This window comes from Canis aureus, chromosome 32, assembly GCF_053574225.1.
Source record: "Canis aureus isolate CA01 chromosome 32, VMU_Caureus_v.1.0, whole genome shotgun sequence".
In the NCBI taxonomy this organism is placed as follows: Eukaryota; Metazoa; Chordata; class Mammalia; order Carnivora; family Canidae; genus Canis; species Canis aureus.
In genome coordinates, this window is record NC_135642.1 from 33238107 (window position 1) to 33258165 (window position 20059).

The 20059-nt window shown below is 46.1% G+C and overlaps 1 protein-coding gene across 6 annotated transcripts in view; it reads right to left on the reverse strand.

Moving 5' to 3' along the window:
• The window catches only part of DAPK2 (death associated protein kinase 2), a 125278-nt gene that overhangs the window by 20261 nt on the left and 84958 nt on the right, over nt 1-20059 (reverse strand). For all 6 annotated transcript variants that reach the window (XM_077881402.1, XM_077881399.1, XM_077881397.1 and 3 more), the window contains 2 exons: nt 6369-6498; nt 711-759 (listed from right to left, as the gene is read on the reverse strand). In XM_077881402.1, the coding sequence (XP_077737528.1) occupies nt 711-759; nt 6369-6498 (179 nt within the window). The remainder of the gene's footprint in view (nt 1-710; nt 760-6368; nt 6499-20059) is intronic.

Here is a 20059-nt window from a genome sequence, read left to right on the forward strand (position 1 = left end):
ATGTGGTCACTTGGCCCCCCACAGCAGCCTAAAGATGCCATCTCAAGTCCACGGCCCTCTCTGTCCTACACCCTTCAGCAGCAGTCGGGGATGTGTCTGAGTCATTGAGCTCTGGATAGTCAATCGGAAGAGCCGAGTTCAAGATCAGACTCCCACACTTGCAGGCCGGGACTGGGGCCCAGTCCCTTATGATCTCTGAGCCCCGTTCTCCGCATAAAATGAAGTTAATGATAACTACCTAACAAAGCTGCTGGGAGCATTTTAGAAAACCAGGCAATCAAGGTACTCAGCCAACTCTAAAGCATTGTTCAAATGAAATGAGTCCTGTCTGTGTAGAAAATCAATCACTAAAGTATCCCTGGGGCCCCACACAGCACTTAGAGCCTAAGAGGCTCTCAGTGATCACTTGGTTGATTAACTGAACAAGCTGTTGTTACTGTTTCTTCATCACGGCTGTGGCAGGCCTGAGGGTTGAGCCTGCACCTGCAGCCTTGCCTCTCTTGTCTCTGCCTTGGCCATGTTCTAACTGGCCTCAAGTCCAGGCCTGGCTGCCTCCAGCTGCCCGGGCCTTGGGTCCAGCACACCTGGAGCAGCCAGAGGCTCTGAAGAGGGGTTTTCATGGTCAGGGGAATGTCAGCTGGAGCCAGAGTCTGAGGCCTTCTGCCCTTGAAAGGATTCCCTAGGTCACCTTGGTGGCCTATACAACTTACCACATGTCAGCCTCCAGTCCCAGGGGCTCGTAGTTCACAATTTCTGGAGCTGAAAGAAGCCGTATTGAAGAATCAGCAGGAGAATGAAAATGAGAAGACATGGCTATAGGGAATTTTAGAGCATTTGGTGACAAATGTCCCCCTCCTGATTCCTCACTAAGGAAAAATCAGAGCAACAGATGGAGATAATCTGGGCCTAAGAATTTTGAGAAATGAAGTTGCCTGTTATTTTGGTAGAAACCTTTTACAGAGAGGCCTTGAGAGTGAGGAAGAGGGAAAGTACAGAGGAACACTTGGAAGAGGAAGAAGAGAGTGCAACAGGGAAGATGTAAGAAGGAGAAATGGGGCCTAACACAACAAGCCTACTTGAGAACTTTCTGGTGGAAACCAGTCAAGTCAGCACTGGAAGGTAATAACGAAGAAAGGAAGGCAGAGAGGGAATGCACACTCCTGAGTCTGTCTGGAAGAGGGGCCCCATTCTGGGGCAGATGATGAGCCTGAGGTGCCTGAGGTGCATCCAGGCAAAGATGTCCTGGGAATGGGCGAGTTGAGTCAGAGCCGTCAAATCTGGAGTCATCGTACAGGTAGCAACAGAAGCTGTGTGGATGATGTGGTGAACAGGAGTGAGTGCAGAGTCTAGGAAAGAAGATTCTACCCAGGACAGAAGAGGACCAAACGCTGCCCAAAGATCAAGCAGGCAAGCTCTTAGAAAGTAAGTAATGTCCAGAGAGTGCCCTGCCTGTGGGAAGTAGAGAAGTAGAGATATGAGTGTAGATGATGCCATAAAAAAGCTTGACCATGAAATGGAGAAAGAGAGGTGAGTAGCCAGAGAAGAGAGAAGGGCTGAGCCCGTGTGATCACAACAGGAAAAGGGAGAGAACGGGGAAGACTATGCTTGTTCATCAAGAACAATATCAAAACCACTGGTATGGCCACCATCCCACCTGCTTCGACACAAGGAACCACTTTTCTGGTTTTGATTATTTTTTAGCTTCATAAAAATGATGTCACAGTGGTATGATGTGGTCACTTGATCCTCCCTCCCCCACCTTAACATTATACTTCTGGGGTTCATTCAGTGTTCATGCATGGTCTTTCCTTCTCACTGCTATTTAATAGTCCACTGCACTAACAGATAGCATATTTTAGTTATGGTCCTCTCAGTTATCATTTGGATGGTTTCCACTTCTTTTCTTACTGGAATGACACTGCTATGAACTTTTTTGCACACGTCTCCTCACAAACACACAAACATGACTTTCCCTAGGACAGTGATGCAAAGTGTGGTCTTGAAGACAAATAATCACTGGTCCAGACAACTTGACATTGCCATGACATTCAAGTTGTGATAATTTTTCTAGGGATTTATTTTTCTCGTATCTTCCTAAAGAAGCAGTCCAGGGCAGATTGAAGAAAAAAAATTTTAAAGTCTTTCACCACAGAGAGTTTGAAAAGCACAACTCATTTTCCAGGCTTATCTGCTTAATACACATAAACAATCACTTCTGTCCTCTGTGTGCTTTTGCTTGTCCATTTTCTTCTGTGCTTTTCTTCTTATCTCTTGTTTTGTTTTGTTGTTGTTTGGATAGTTTTTTAAAAAAATTCTTGTTCTTATTATCTGCCCCCCCCCCACTTACATTTTTGTAATGGCCACCCTTGAGACTTTAGGATGGTTATTCTAATATAAAGCAATGTTTTGACTCTCGTCTAACAATACAGGCACCTTAGAACACTCATTTCAAGCACTTTGTTCTACCTAACATTATTTTCTTCAATTTTTAGTTCATTTTTTAACCCTGCAATTAAAACATCATCATCGTTATTTTAAACAGAAAACGTTTACATTTGCCTAATGTTTACTGATTTCTTTGCTCCTGTTACTTCTTGCATTGAGACCTCCCCTCAAAAGTCATTTAATCCAGAAGCAAATCTTTGGAAGTCCTATTAACAAATGTTTGTTGGTGTTTATCTTTTTTGTTGTTCATTTCTGACTTTTTTTTTTGCTTTGTTTTGTCTGAATTGTTTACCCTCATTCTTAAAATATAAATATTCCTCAGTGTGCAGCACTGAGCTACCCAGGTGCCCCTGGGGATGCACATTTTTACAACAGTTCTGAAAATTCCCAGCCATTTTCCTCAAACGTTGTTCCTCTATTATCTCCAATCCTTCCTCTGGGATTCCAAACAGACCTAGGGTAAGTTTTCAATTTTTACCCTCTTCCACTCGTCCTCTATTTCATATTCCTGTGTCTTTGTCCTTCTGTGGTATTCTATTTTTTTTTTCAGCTCTGCCTTTTAATTCTTCAATTTTCTCTTCAGTGTGTAAAACCTGCTGTTTAACTCATTCACTGAATTTTAAATTTCTAGGAGTATATATTTAATCTCTCAAAATTCTATCTGGTTCTTTCTAGAATTGCCTGGTCATTTCTTAAAAAAATATTTATTTATTTATTCATGACAGAGAGAGAGAGACACAGGCAGAGGGAGAAGTAGGCAGGGAGCCCGACGTGGGACTCGATCCCAGGTCTCCAGGATCACAGCCCGGGACTGAAGGCGGCACTAAACCACTGGGCCACCAGGGCTGCCCAAGCTTGGTCTTTTTTTTTTTCTTTTTTTTTTTCTTTTGCCTGGTCATTTTTGACAGCGTCTAGTTGCTTGCTAATTCTTGTGTTTCTACCTTTTTTTCTATATACACTCCATTTATTTTATAGTTAACATCTGAAAATTTCATTATCTTATGTCCTCGGATGTCTAAGTTTTACTGGTCTCTCACTGAAATGCTGATACATACCCTTGTCTTTGGGAGAGATCCTCCTACTGAATTCTTTTGCTGCTCGTAGCCGAAGCTCTAAGTTCATTTCACTGGCTTTGGTGGTGGAGCCGGTGATGCTGAAGGAGTTACTACCCTTAAAGATTTCTCTTTTTTCCTATGAGTCCAGAATTTCCATTAAAAATTTCATTTCATTTCATTAAAAAGCATATTTTTCTCAGAACACCAGGGCAGCTCAGAGATTGAGTGTCTGCCTTCAGCTCAGGGCATGATCCCAGGATCCTAGGATCGAGTCCCACATCGGGCTTCCCAGGGGGAGCCTGCTTCTCCCTCTGCCTACGTCTCTGCCTCTCTGTGTGTGTGTGTGTGCCTCTCATGAATAAATAAAATTATTTTTAAAAACAGTATTTTTCTCAAGAATCCAGTTTTGTAGCAGGAGGGCTTTTGGAAGACCGGGTCTACCACACTCCTAGAAGCTGACAGTAGTAAGTTTTCAACACTGTGCCTCAGGTTCAAATTTCAAAGGAATGGTGGGAGTAGGACAAGTGATTATAACACTGTTTCTCAGGAGTCCTAGGTAAAGAAAGTCATCATAATTTGGGCAGAGGCCTAGAGAAGTCACCTTATATACATGTAAGGTGCAAACAAAACCAGTTCTGGGCTGGAGTTAGGTCAAACTGGCTCACAAGAGTCAACTATGTGCATCTCTTCCCAACTCTGAATTCAGTGGCAAGTTGGTAGCTTAAAATTGACAAATGCTATAAATTAGGGTTGTGTTTTGTTTTGTTTTTAGCCCCAGTTGTTAGACATTTAATACCATACCACCAGAAAAAAAACTTCTACAGTCTGGTCTACTCATCAATATCTCACTCACATGGCCTGTCTGATGGGAACTCTCTGCTCAGTCCAGTCCCAGTAAATTCACTAATTCTGTCCTTACCCCCTGCTATAAATGATTGAACCTGGATGTGCTACTCCTCTACCCTGGCTCTGTCCCCATCCCTCTTCAGACACTTCTCCCACCCACGACACCAGCCCTTTGTCTCTGATTGACTCAAGGGCATGACTGGTCCCATTGACTTTGCCAGAGTGGACATTTTGTTTGAACAGTCTTTCAGATAGTGAAAGGGACCATAAGGGAAGGGGGGAACTGAGTGGGGAAAAATTAGAGAGGAAGACAAATCATGAGAGACTCTAAACTCTGGGAAACAAACTAAGGACTGCAGAAGGGGAGGTTGGTAGGGGCATAGGGTAACTGGGTGGTGGGCATTAAGGATGAGCACTAGATGTTATATGTTGGCAAACTGAATTTAAATAATTTTTTTTAAAAAATGCACAGTCTTTCAGAGATATCTTTATCATGCATGTATAATTAATCATATGCTGTGTTGTGACACTTCTTCCACTATTGCCCTGAATTTCCGGCTGAACCATTTGCTGTTGATTAACACTTGGTATGAACTTAACTGACTAAATAAATATATGCATTTTACCATGTATATGAATAGTGGACAGCAACTGCTATCTTGGACAAAGTTCAAGAATAGATGTCTTGTGTCCTAGGTTCAAGGTGGTTCTGTCACCAATTAATTATGTGACCTTGAATATGTCATTCTGAGTGTGGCTTCTTCCCATCACTGTGTCCCCAGTACCTCTCTAATATCTGTCATACAGTAGATGAAGAATAACCATTGGTTGACCTTAACTAAAATCCCCTAGCCTTCCAATTCCACATTTGTTAAACTAGACCCGGAGACCTAAAAAGATCCTTCTAGCACTCTTCCTTGGTGTTTGATGTCTCATTTCCACAACTAAATTGTAAGTCCCCTGGGGCCAAGGTCTTTTTTAAGAGACAATCCAGTGTAACCACAAGAACACAGGCTTTGATGCTGGATGTATCTACATTTGAATCTTAGCTCTACCACCTACTGGTTGTTTTGCCTTGAATAAAGCACTTGACAGAGAAATATAATTAAATCTCCTTTATGAGGTTGTTTGAAGATTAACTGACATGCCTGTGGAGTACCCTCATAGTGCCTGGCATACAGCAAGGTGCCCCACCTGGGGTCTGTGGGGCCTTGACATCACCATTCCGTAACAGCTGTGGAGCTGGTATGTGCGACCTGAAAAATCCATCAGAACGGATGATCTTACACATTCTATTTTCCTTTTGACTGTGGTCAGAAGTTTCTGCCTCCAGGTTTTGGGTAGATCTCGCCCTCCCTCCATTTCTAAGACTACTCCAACCCCCAAAGCTGAGAGACGGTAGTCCTCACTCAATTCTCATTCCTCTCCCCTCTGCAAAGCTCTAACTCTAAGACCCCCAAACCTGTAGCCCCAGTACCATGTGGGGGCTTCTGGGGCCTGAGCCAAGGCTGAGGGAAGCAGAGGGAAGAGAGAACTGCCAGGGCCCCGCACCAGCAGGGCCCCCTGTGCATGAATAAAGGCCAGGCACACAGGCGAGGTGAGTGGGTGGATCTGGCATCTAGCAGATGATTTCCCTTTTCCTTTTCAGGAAATCAGAAGCTGCTCCAGAGAAACGTGAGTTTATGGGAATGCCAGAGGGTGGGGTAATTTTACATCTTCACAATAAATTCAGCAAGGGGTGGGGCCAGCTCTGGGAGGGTTTGACTCTGCAAAAGTCTGTAAGCCTCACCTGGGGAATTTACTTTTGTCCTACTGGGTGCTCAGCCAGCACCTGGACCCTTACCCAGAAGACCAGCAGGACATTTTCTACCCACTCATTAGATTTCTAAGGTGGGGGGGGGTGTCTCCAAGGTACCATCTTGGCCCAGAGGCCACAGCCCCAGACACAGGGTTTGTTTCCAGAACTTCTCTATCTTTTGATCCCAGATGCTTAGGTGGGAAAGAAACAGGCCTAAAACTTACCAACAAATTCTGGAGTCCCAAAAATGTTCTTAAATTCAACTCCATCTTCTATTTCATGAGCCAGGCCAAAGTCAATCAGCTTGATGTGTGGAATGGGAATATTCTTGTCTAACAACATAATGTTTTCTGGCTGGAGAACAAAAAACAAAACAACAACAACAAAAAAACAACAACTATAAAAAACAGAAAGAGAAAGTAAGTAAAGAAGGAAAAGAAGAAAAGATGGTAATTAAAGCCCTGTTTTGTATTTTCACTTTGGGGTTAGGGTGGAGTTTGGTATTCTTTTTTAAGAGACTAAAATTCTTTCTGGTTTTTGTGTCCTGTCTTCTCCTGTGAACTCAAAAACAGGCACAGCGCTGAGGGCAAGGTCCATGTTTTCCAAACCTGCTGCTCACAGCAGAACTGGGGAGACCTTAGCTTTAGCTCCCTTTCTGTCTCTGAATGGCAGATCCCTTTAATGCACTGCCTCTATTTCCAGATCTGTTAAATGGGGCCATTGAGAAACTGGCAGCATTTCCTGTAAACAAAACCCCTGCCCTCTGAGTGAGCATGGGAGGGGTGGGAGCCTAGCAGCCTAGCTTCGGTTTACACATGGTTTATTAACAATCTTCTTCCTGGGGACCCCTGGGTGGCTCAGCAGTTTAGCGCCTGCCTTCGGCCCAGGGTGTGATCCGGGAGTCCTGGGATTGAGTCCCGCATCGGGCTCTCTGCATAGAGCCTGCTTCTCCCTCTGCCTGTGTCTCTGCCTTTCTCTCTCTCTCTCTGTCTCTCATGAAAAAATAAATAAAATCTAAAAAAAAAAACAAAAACAAACAAAAAAAAAACAATCGTCTTCCTGACCACCTCCTTCCCCTAGCTGGCCAGCTTCCTGTTGACAAACTCCCCTCTCCTGGACTAACTGTGTAGTTTACACTAATTTTGGCCTCAGCAGGACCAGGAAAAAATGCACCTGATTTCCAGGGAAAATACCAGCTGCCCAGGCTATCCTCCAGTGCTGCAAATAGCTGCCAGATCTGACACAACTGTGCAGGTGTGTGTGGGTGGCAGGACGGCCCTGCCCTGGCCTCATAATCCACAGGCTGTTAGTGAGGCCAGAACAGGAGCCTACCCTTCTCACTCCCACCCAACCGCTCATAGTTCACAGTGGGTGAGCATGTTGCTCTGCTTCACCCTGTCCCTTCCCACTCTCTACCATGACAAACCCAGACTCCATTCAAAGTGGAATGTCCTGAAAATATCATCCACATAAAAACATCAAATGTCACAGCTGCATATTCATAATAGTCTCAAAGTGAAAACAAGACAAATTTCTATCAAGTGGTGAATATGGTATAACCATGTAGTAGAATACTATTCAGCCATTAAGAGGAAAGAAGGCAAAGAAAAATAAAAAGGAATGAAATACTGATATTTCAGCATGGATGAACCTTGAAAACATACCTGGGTGGCTCAGTTGGTTAAGCATCTGCCTTTGGCTTAGATCATGATCCCAGGATTGTGCAATCCAGCAGGGAGCCTGCTTCTCCTCCTTCTGCCCCTCCCCCTGCTTATGCTCTCTCCCTCTCAAATAAATAAATATTTTAAAAAGGATTTTATTTATTTATTTGAGAGAGAGAGAGAGGGAGGGGGAGAGAGACAGCATAAGCAGGGGTAGAGGCAGAGCGAGAAGCAGACTCCTCGCTGGGCAGGAAGCCCGATGTGGGGCTTGATCCTGGAACTCCAGGATCATGACCTGAGCCAAAGGCAGATGCTTAACCGACTGATCCACTCAGGTGCCCCAATAAAATCTTTATAAAAAAAGAGAAAGAAAATATTATGCCAAGTGACAGAATCAGTCCCAAAAGACCACGCATTATAGGATTCCATTTATACGAACTATCCGAAGAAGTGAATCCAGAGAAACAGAAAGTAGATTAGTAGTTGCCCAGGACTGGGGGAATGGGGAGTGACTGTTAATGGGTACCGGGCTTTATTGTTTGGAGTGACAAAGATTTTTTACAATTGATTGTGGGGTCAGTTGCACAACTTTGCAAACTGTACACTTGAAATGGGTGACCTGTATAGTAGGTGACTTATTATCTCAAGAAAGCAGTTTTAAATAAAGATAAATACGTGTTTAAGAAAATCAAACATCCCTATTTTCAAAGTCCTGAAGAATTTCCCACCTTGTACCTTTGCTCGAATTATTTGTTCTACCTAGAAAACCTTCTGCTTTATCTGCCCATTAAAATCCTAGCTGGGGGCAGCCCCGGTGGCTCAGTGGTTTAGCGCTGCCTTCAGCTCAGGGCATGATCCTGGAGACCCTGGATCGAGTCCCACATCTGGCTCCCTGCGTGGAGCCTGCTTCTCCCTTTGCCTGTGTCTCTGCCTCTCTCTCTCTGTCTCTCATGAATAAATAAATAAAATCTTAAAAAAATAAAAATAAAAAAAAATAAAATCCTAGCTGGGCTTCAAAGTCTACCTCAACTCAGCTAGTCCTTGAAAGCTTTCCTCCCTGAGTACCCCCCACACACCACAAATGAATCCTACCCCTCAGTCCCCGTGGTGATTATTTGAACCATTATGTTATGACATTTGTCACACTCTCCCTTGCCCAACAGTCCTTGCTGGCTCTGTCCTCACTCCTCTACCGGACCCTCAGCTGGAGGGAGGATTGAGGTCTTTGCATGTCCACCCCCATAGTGCAGAGCACAGAGGCTGGTAGGCTGAGGGGGGCCCTAAGGATCAGTTAGCTGAACCGCTCCTGAATCTGGCCTGAGGACACTCCAGGTGCCGTATCCCAAACTTCCTGGCTCCCTGAAGTCTCTGTGACCTCATGTCAGAGTGGCTGGAAACTTTCACTTGAGTGAGCCGGCCAGCTGAGGCCTTCCCCCGGCTTCAAAAATAAATAAATAAGACATTTCCTTTTGCAATTTTTTATGCTTGTTTATCCTTCTTCCCCTCTGGAGATTTCTCTCAACTTTATTTTTAAAATGTGTCAAAGTCCTCTCCCAAGGCAAAGCAGAGTCTTAGGCCCTGCAGAAAGGAGAGTAGGGACAGGGGAGGTCAGGAAATGGGACCCAGACAGATGGCCCCGCTGCAGTACCCCCAGTCCAGCCCTCCAGTGGCTGCCCACAGACCCCAAGTATCCTGGCACCCCATGCAGGAAGCTGTGCACCATCTCCCCAGTGGGGTGGGGTGAGGGTGGGGCTTCTCCTCTATTCCACCACATTGGAATTGAGTCACCTTATTGGGACCTTCCCCTCTCCTCTGGGGACTGGTCCTGAAGCTTGTCTCTGGAGCTCAGGGTCAGGGCCCAGGGCTTCCCGATGACCAGTGTGCTCAGAGCACAGCACATGCTGAAGGGGGATGGGAGCCTCCATGGACAAAAGCAGTCACATCGGACCTGGTGACTCCCAGGGTTATGGGGCAGTAGGAGCTGGGTAGGGAACATCAGAAAAGAAGGAAGAATGATGGGAGGCTGGATCTGGCAGCACTGCTCTGAGAGGTGAGAAGCATCCTGGCCGCACACCCCCTCACCTCTGTGTCCCACCGTCCAGGAGCAGTAGCCTCTCCACTGGCTTAGGAAAACCTCAGGGCCAGGCCACGTTTTCTTACCCAGTACTGCCTGTCTGCACAAGATCTTGTCCACCCCAAGAACCTAACACACACAGCAGGTGACTTCTCCCCCACTTGGAACATTCTTCCTGCACGGCCCCTATCACAAAGCTGGCTAATTTCCTATTCACATTTCAGTAAAAATAGTATCTCCTCCAGAAGGCCTACACGTGCATGCGCGTGAGCGCACACACACACACATGCTGCCATTTAGCTGCACTGTGCTAACCAAGCATGTGACAAACCTTATACCTCACTGAACCCTCCTATCTTATGCAGTGGATGTTATCATTCCTCTGTTTCAGAAAGAGAAATCAAGATTGAAATACTGGTTTGTGGACACAGGGCTTTCAACTTTTATCTGTTGGACTCCAGAGCTTATGCTCCTAACAACTAGAGTAAATGATCTCCCTTCCCTGTGGCTCAAGCATCCTGGGAATCTACTCCAGGGAGAAGTGGAGATGCTGCTTGGGCCTGGCAACCTAGGGCAGGCTTGCACCCTGGCACAGCAGGAATGTTCTGCTGGGTGGGCAGGCCTCAGATTCTTGTCCTGCCCTCACCACTCACACACTGGGCCTTTGGACCAAATGGACCTTCAGGCTCAGACCTGCCCTAACTGGGAGTGAACCAGAATATAATAAAACAGGAAAACAGTCCCTATATCTACAGTTCCTCTTGCTTTCAGAAGGGCTTCCTTCTGGCTAGCCCAGCCTCCACTAACCCAGTCTGATGTTACCCAGGAAGCAAGGTGGGGGCTGAGATTTTCTGAACATTTAGCAAGGCAAGCAGCTCACTCGTGCTCTAGGTCATCCTTGCAATCACTCTGAGGAGTAGGTGCTGTTATTACCCCCACTTCACAGCTGAGAAAACAGAGGCTCAGAGAGCAAAGGTCATTGGCCCAAGGTCCAACAGCTCATAATGGCAGAGTCAGGGGGGTTTTCCGGGTAGTCTGGCTCCTACTCACCACATCACCCAGTTTGGTTAAATATCTTCAGTGGTCCCACTGACCATGAGAGAAAGCTCAAATGCCCTGCATGATACTTGAGGCGTGGAGGCTCTGCTCCAACAGGCCCCATGCTACCTTCCTAGCCTCACTGCCCATCACTTGCTTGTACCTGCCCATATCCCTTCAAGGTGGCTATTTCCCACACCCAGAACGACACCGCTCCCAAGCTCCAGCTGTCCCCCTTACTTAGAATGCCTTCCCTACTTCATCTTTCAGAGACCATGCCGCATGCCTGCCTCCTTCTCCCATCTCACTTTTCAATGAAGTGGTCCCTGACCTCGTGTATAACCCCCTCAGGGCTGATGATGCTTATGAGCAAGTGGTCCTAAGCTACAGGCTGTCTCCCATATTGTGACACTGCTCTCCTGGGTGGTGGCCTCCCTGGGAAACTCAGATCAGTGCTAAGTTTCCTGGCCTCCCTGATGATGTCTTGCATCCTGCACATGCCATTGAAATATGCTGACATGAACTGAAAGAACTGGGAGTTGGTGGTCCTTCCCCTTCTGCCCTGTGGAGGTCCTCCACCAGCCCGAGGGGGGCGCCTTGTGCACTCCTCCCCACAGGGCTGCTGTAGGGCTAGGTCAGGAGGAGAAATCTGAGGGAGGATCCCCAAGGGCAGCCTGAGGGCCAGCAAAGCAGCAGTTCCCCCAAGGGCTCTTTCTCAACTTCTTTGCTTCCCCCATCCCAGGCACTAGCATAGGGCACTAGAAAAGTTCCAGGCCAAGTACAGGGAAATTGCAGTTTCACCTCCACCATACAAGGCCATGGGAACTGAAGCCTGCCATTTCCTCTCCCTGGGCATGAGCACCCCCAACTCTAAAATAGATACTGGATTAGACCCAGAGCCCCTTCGAGCTCTAGCCTCTGCAACTGCAACTGCAAGATGGCATAACAACCTTCCAAGCTGGTTGGGCAAATTCTCCCCTTCTGGGGCCCAAGGCGAGACATACAAAAGGCTCAGGTCTCCTGGCTCCCATCAGGAAAGAAGAATAGGCCACTGTGACCACAGAGTGCTGGGCCCAAGCCAGGCTGCCCTCTGGGGTAGCATGAGCCTATCCATCTGTCCTCCTCTAGCTTTATTTACTTCGACAAATTCTATCCACATACTTGACCTCACCTCCAAAGCACGGCTAAAAGGAGGGATCACATTCCCATAGATGCCACCACTGCCCAGCAGAGGGCTTGTGGAGTTGCTACCAGGAGGTGAAACTGTCCTCACCTGTCTAAACAAATCTATCCATTTCAGCCCATGAGGCAGGCCCCTGCGGGAGAGGCCAACATGCCCCACCGTGTCCCAGGGGATTTGGTCAGAGATACCTGCTTTGGTGCTAAACCAGAAGCTGGTCCTCTGGGCAGGACCCATGTCAGTGGGTGATCCCCATCAGTTCAGTACAGCATGTCCAAGAGCGTCTGCAGGATGAAGGCAGCCTTGCGGTGAGGGTGGGGGTGGGGGGCTATATAGTAAGGTACAAAAGGCTTGAGCTTAGAGGCAGGCAGGTCAAATCCCAGTGCTGTCACTCACAGCAAAACCTGGCCAAAGTCATTGGACCTCTTGCAGCCTTGGTTTCCCATCTGTAAAATGGGACAACACCTACCATGGCATAGGGTTGTTCTGAAGATCCAGAGAGATGGAGATGGTCCATGGAAGGATCAATGCCCAGCAAGGTTTCAAATAGTGGTGGCTATGTCTGTCCGTTCCTCTCTGAGAGTAGCAATGACTATAGTCATCCCTGGGAACCTTACTGAATCCCTGCTGAATCACCTGTGCACAACTACAGAGCATGCCCTTTCCCTGACCTGCCTGCCTCCTTTCCCACTCATCCTCACCCCCATGTCACTCCTACAGTGCTCACAGAGTTGAGGCTGCAGGGGACCTCAGAGATCATTTAGTCCCTTCATTTTGAAGAGCAGCTCCAAGAGGTCAAGAAACTGCCAAGGTCACTGAGCAAGGAGTGGAGCCCACGTCTGCTAACCCTCTGCCCAGTGTCCTCTCCAGGGGCCCGTGTAGCCTATCACTGGGCAAGGCTGCTTCACTCAGCAGAGCAGGGGCCCAGCCAGTCTGTGCTATGGTGACAAGGAAGCTCTTACGAACCTTCACTGCAAATATCGACCACAGCCCCAGATTATTCAGGAAGTGCTGGCAACCTGAGAAAGCAACACTGCCTGCTGCCAGGCCCCTATGGGCAGCTTTCCACAGTGCTGCAGCAAACACTCCCCCCAGCACACCATAGATGAGACCATAGGCAGTCACTTCCCCACCACCAGTGTGGTCATGCCCAAGGTCCTTGTCTATGTGGCATTCAGGGCCCTGCTACCTCTGGACACACACCCCTCTGCTACATCCCAACCGACCTCCTTATCACCCTTACCCCAACCTGCAGTTAACTCCGCTGGAATGGCCTTCCTCATAAGCTTCTTCTCCACCATCCCCCACAGCTCCAACACATTCATGCCGGAACATGTTCTGTAACCCCTTCCCCTCCAACATATGCAGCTAGGTGTTTCCCCCAGGGCCCGCATGGTACCTCGACATGCTTCTGCCAGAGCATTAACTGCACTCTCATTCCATATGTGTCCTCTCCCCATTCTCCTGAAGCTCTGGGAGGAGGACAGGGGCCCTGCTGCTCATTTCCACCCCTAGCACCCACGGGTGGATGGCATTGCAATTCCCAGGTGCTCAGGAATTGTTTCCTGGACAAATGAACCACCAGTGCAGTCACATACGCATCTCTTGCATATTCTGCTCTCAGGGAATCAAGACAGATAATGGCTAAGCGCCTTAGAGCCTGGGTTCCAATCCCCAGTTTTGCCATTTACCAGTCCAACACTGAGCAAGTCACTTGGCCTGTCAGCTGCAGGTTTCTCACCTAGAAATTAGTAATGATGATCAAACCTGTCTCACGAGGGTTATCAAGAAGATCAAACGGGGCTTATAAAGTGACCTGTAGCTGTCAGCATCACCTCTGAGATTATTTCCTTGATCATGTGTCTCCTTCCCAGAATGAGAGTCTTTATCATCTGCCTACTGAACTCCTACCCATCCTTCCAGGCCCAGCCAAAACTCTTTCTCCCCCAGGAAGTATCATCTAAACACCCAGTCCAGCTCTCCTTCCTTCTCCCAGCTCCACACTTGTGAGCAGCCTCACCCCGCAGCCTCAACCACCACCGAGAGCCCTGAGTGTTAGTCCTGCCTCCCTAAACAGATTGCACACTTGCAAAGAGCAGGCTACTTCTCATGCTCTTTCTGTGTTTCTAAAATCACTCACCCTGGGGATTCAGTATAGCACAATCTATAGCATTGAGTTTACAAAGCATCCATATTCATGTAATTCTCATTCTCTGAGGCAGGCACCATCATCACCCCCATTTTACAGATGAAGAAACTGAGGCTCAGAGAAGTTAAGCACTTGCCCAGGGTGTCTCAGTAATAAGTAGGGCAGATAAGGTTCAAGCTCTGGCTGACTCCAAATCCTGTGTGCTCTCCTCTCTCCCCTGTCTCCTCTAGTTGATGCAAGGGTGCCTGCTGGGGTTGCCCTTGCCTGCTGGCAAAGTGGGGGTGTCCATCTCGACTCTGATGCCTCTGCAGCTTCCTGCCCCAGCTCCATGTTTTTCCCAGAAAACCCACAGCTGTGGCTTAGGGGAGGGCCCTAACTCGGTGCATTTGGATTTGTTAAACTACAGCTACTGGCCACTCACTCATGGCCTCCTCCACCGGGGAAGGCTGCTCCATGGTTCTGACCTCCCATTGTCCTGTATGGTAAAGCAGAAGGGAAAACCTACTCTACCTACCTACTCTGTCTCTAGGCTCCTGTGGCATGGAGAGAAATAAAAATTCACTTTTAAGGACATCCAGGACCACTGGCTTTCAGCCTTGGGCCAATCAGCAACATTGGCTCTATGGTCTGTGTTAAACTAGCACTTGTGGTGGGCTTTCCCCACTTATCATCTCATTAGATCCTCAGAGCCACTAAGCTGTGGATGGGTTGGTGCCCCCACCTAACCAGTGAGGAACCTGGGCCTGAGTCAAGACATTCTGAGTCCCCAAGCTATGCTTTAGGGGTTCGTTTCTGAGCTAGTTGCCCACTGGAATCCCCTGGGGACTGTTAAAAATGCCAAACTGGGGGCACCTAGGTGGCTCAGTCAGTTAAGAGTCTGCCTTTGGCTCAGGTCATGGTCTAAGAGTCCTGGGATTGAGCCCCGCATTGGGCTTCATGTTCAGCAGGGAGTCTGCTTCTCCCTCTGCTCCTATCCTCGCTTGTATGTTCTCTCTCTCTCTCTCAAATACATAAATAAATAAATAATCTTTAAAAAAAATACCAAACTGACAGAATCAACTCACCAGGAGTGAGGCTCCAGTATTGCTTTTGTAAAGCAAACTCTCCAAGGAAGTCAGAAGCACACTGGGCCATATTTGGGAAACCAGTGCTGAAGAGGATCCTCTCAGGCATCTGACAGACACAGGTTTGAATCCACTCTGCCCTGCACTAGCTGTGTGGCTCTTGGCAAGTGACTCACCTCTCTGAGCCTTGGCCCCTCATCCACAAAATGGCAATATTAGTACGGTAAGGGGTTCTGAGGAGACACAATGAAGCCCTAGGAGCCCTCAAGTAACCTCCTCTTTCTATAAAATGGGTATGACCGCAGAACTTCCCTCACAGGGTGGTTGCATGTATTAAATGGGTAAACATACATACAGCATTGAGACAAGAGCCTGCTCGCTTAAGAGGTGCTCAATAACCGTTGGCTGCCATTTTATAACTACACTTTTTTTTTTAATTTTTTATTTATTTATGATAGTCACAGAGAGAGAGAGAGAGAGAGAGAGAGAGGCAGAGACATAGGCAGAGGGGAGAAGCAGGCTCCATGCACCGAGAGCCTGACGCGGGACTCGATCCCGGGTCTCCAGGATCGCGCCCTGGGCCAAAGGCAGGCGCTAAACCGCTGCGCCACCCAGGGATCCCTTATTACTACACTGTTGACAGCAGCCTGCATATAACACTATCCTGGTTACAAAACGCTCTTGTTTTGTGTGCAAAGTCTCTGAGAGCCAGGGAGGTACTGGAGCTTGGTGCCTACTGGTTCATGACAGACCAGGAATTTTGTGAGCTGGTTTTTAAGGGAGCTACATAATTATATTATTTTAATATTAATATTAATATTAAATTATATAAACTGATATTGAAATAAGTTATATTAAAAACAATCCTTAAAACTCATTGCTGGGACGCCTGGGTGGCTCAGCAGTTTAGCGCCTGCCTTCAGCACAGGGCCTGATCCTGGAGTTCTGGGATCGAGTCCCACATTGGGCTCCCTGCATGGAGCCTACTTCTCCCTCTGCCTGTGTGTCTCTCCCTCTCTCTCTTTCTGTGTCTCTCATGAATAAATAAATAAAATCTTAAAAAAAAACAAATAAATAAAATAAAACTCATTGCTTCCTCATTTATTAAATCATATTTTATACTCTTGAGGTGATTTCTGCCCCTTATCTCTGTATTGGAGAAATATTAAATAATGGTGTGCTACTGCACTCCTCTTCTTTTTTTTTATTTTTATTTTTTATTTATTTATGATAGTCACAGAGAGAGAGAGGCAGAGACACAGGCAGAGGGAGAAGCAGGCTCCATGCAGGGAGCCTCCCGGGTCTCCAGGATCACGCCCTGGGCCAAAGGCAGGCGCCAAACCACTGCGCCACCCAGGGATCCCTGCACTCCTCTTCTAAACTCTGGTCAGTGGCATGTTGGTACCTTGAAATTGGCCATGGTGGCTGTATTGACACCATGGAAACTGGCAGATGCTACAGATCGGGACCTGATTTATTATCTTCTTGATTCTAGACTTGAAAAGTGCTGGAGAAGATCACTTAATAATGCAGATTAAATGTAAAAGGGTGCTGTATATGTAGCCATTGTTGTGTGATTAGCACAGAAATGAAGGACATATTTTTTCAGTATACAGAAACTATTATCCAACTCAGCAAAGAAGTCATTCTGTCATTGACAAATGAGCAAAGTTCTAACACACGTCTTCATTGTATCATTTTCACCTTACTTGTTAATGTAGACAAAAATATCAACCAATATTTTTGTCAGAACTACAGTCAGGTGTCAACCACATCCATAGGTTGGCTATTGATACAAGGGTTTGGCAAAAACCAAAGAAAATGTTGTATGAGAAACAATTGGCTCTCTGGAATTTACAATAAAAAGGATAACAGTTTTTTTTGTTTTTTTATTGTTTATAAGTTGTGTTACAAATCTTTATATCATAAAATTCATGGTAAATTTGTGTGTGTGTGTGTGTGTGTGTGTGTGTGTGTGTACATACACTTGTTTCCTGGCGATCTGGCTGTTACCAGAATACTACTGCACAGAACCTCAGGCAAGCAGGTTATTACTTTTTATAATAGCATAAAAGACTATCCTCACTTAAAAAATGCTAAGGGGAGGGATCCGTGGGTGGCTCAGCAGTTTAGTGCCTGCCTTCGGCCCAGGGGGTGATCCTGGAGTCCCAGGATCGAGTCCCATATCGGACTCCTTGCATGAAGCCTGCTTCTCCTTCTGCCTGTGTTTCTGCTTCTCTCCCTCTTTCTGTGTCTCTCATGAATAAATAAATAAAAATCTTTTTAAAAAATGCTAAGGGGAGCCATTGGGTCATCTCTTTCCCATGTTCTTATCATTTCCTCCAACTATTCTACTCTCTCCTATCTATCATCTCTGCCTACCAGAATTTTCTTTCAAAGTCAGAAATGGAATCATGTGTATTCATTTATTAAAGGTCTTCCACCAATTATTGTTAATTTCCTTAAGTGTGATAATGGTGGTAGGTCGGTAGGAGACTGACCTTAATCTTGGGAGATGCCTACAGAAGTGCTGAGAGTGAAGTGTCAGGAGGCTACAATTTTCTTTCAATGCATAGGTATATATGTATATAAAAATACTTTTATAGAAATATAAATATATTTTTTTCTTTTTTAAAGAGAGAAAGAGGTAAAGCAATGAGCTTACATGTTGAATCTAGGCAGAAGGTCTAATGGAGTCCATTGTATTCCTCCAATTTCTTTAAATGTTCTGAAATGTTTTCATAATAAATAATTTTGAGGGGAAAAGTCTTCCATGGTTGTGACTACCTATGCAGACTCTTTGGTCTGCCCTGGACCTTCACAATCTCACCCCATCCTATCCTGGCAGTTAAATCTCTCCCCTGTCTTACCTTTGCTTCATGCTGCCAGGTTTTAGTCTGGAAACAGTCTTATTCTTATAAATTCTACTTTCAAATACATGCACATTTTATAGCAACCGATTAAATATACATTAAAAAAAATAAGAAATAACTTATGAGAAAGAAAAAACAATGTAACCAGATGAGAAATTAACTGTGTGAAGGAGACGTGCATGGCACAGCACAGATCTTTGGATTAACTATGTGTCAGAGGCACGGCCCAAGGAAGTAAGAAATCTACACTGTCAGAACCTGGGGAAAGAAAAGCTGGTAGCACACAACTTGACTTTGTGTTTCCTCATTGGCTAAGTTGAAGGCCCAGCTCTGTCATTTAATACCTGTGTGATCTTGGACAAGTCATTTAACCTCTCTGAATCTCAGTTGCCTTGTGTGCAAGAAAAAGGACAATATCTTATACCTCAATGGGTGACCATAAGGATCAAATGAGACAACAACTGTATAAGCATGCTGTATTACAAAAAGTGCCATAAACATTTAAAGTATAAGGGCATTATTCCTATGAAAGCTTGACAAACAGACCCCATCATGTCATGAACATAAAAATAATTGAAAGGATGATCAGGGCATAGAGGAATTTGGATTTTCGAGGTACTTTGTTCAGAAATTCACTTTGTAATACTATTTATATAAACCAAAAAACCTCATGAGAGTTCTGGGTTCCTAGCTTGCATATAATTTCAATCTTCATGGCTTGTTCTCTTTGCTGAAAATACCAGTCAGACCTGAGGATGACCTTCCATTTTTGATTTCTCAAATTGCAGCTCAGAAATAATACTCAGAAGGGAAATTCTCAAATGCAAAATAAACACAAAACCGCCCTCTACAAGGCCTTTATTTGTGTGTTGGGATGGCATACCAGGGTGTGGTCCCTGGGTGGTACTGAAGCCCACATTGGGTGCTACCTAGTACGGAGAGGCAGTCAGCCCCAGTGTTCCTTCCATCCATGTAATATGCAGCAACATCATCTACCCACATCAATGGCCTTTCTGTGATGTATTTACAACACACTGGCATGGTATTCCCTCTGCTGAGGGAGAAGGCTTACTCCCTGGAAGTGAGCATTTGTTGGTGAGGGTCATGCTTCGCTTTCATTTCATTTTCAGTTTCATTTCAGGTGGCCTCCCTACCGCGTCTTACCATGGCCATCTCCTAGTAGACAGTGGGCCCTTGGAAGCCAGTACCATATCACACTGATATTTGACACTCTACTTCTGGGCATACAAGAGTCCCTCAATAAATGTTCACATCACAGGATGGAAACCTGCCTGTAACCTCTTGCATTTACCAGATGACATGAAAGGGCTTTGCCATCCATGCACGCATTTGGTCTTACCAAAGCATTCATTCATTCATTTACTCATTCATTCAATTGAGCCTCTGCTTTCGGCTCAGGTCTTGATCCTGGGGTCCTGGGATCAAATCTCACATCAGACTCCTCTCAGGGACCCTGCTTCTCCCTCTGCCTATGTCTCTGCCTCTCTCTGTGTGTCTCTCATGAATAAATACATAACATCTTAGAAAAAAAAGTGATTGATGGTGATAGATATTCTCAGCAGAAGACTGTACAAAGAGCAACATAAGCAGAAAGGCAGGTTCATTCTTAGTTATGCTTTGGGAGGTAGCAGGGATAGGAAAGGCTTCCCAGAGGAAATGGTGTTTCTGCTGGGCCTAGAAGGAGGGGCGAGAAGGAACCCCTGGACAGAGAAAGGGAAGAACAGCAGTTTCCTGGATGGGAATAGCATGAACAGAAGAGGAAAGACGCCAGAACATGTATCTGTCATCTGATTGCCTGGAGCTAGCATTTTGGAGTGGGGAAAGGTGGATGAGGTCAGAATCAGGGCTAAGGTAG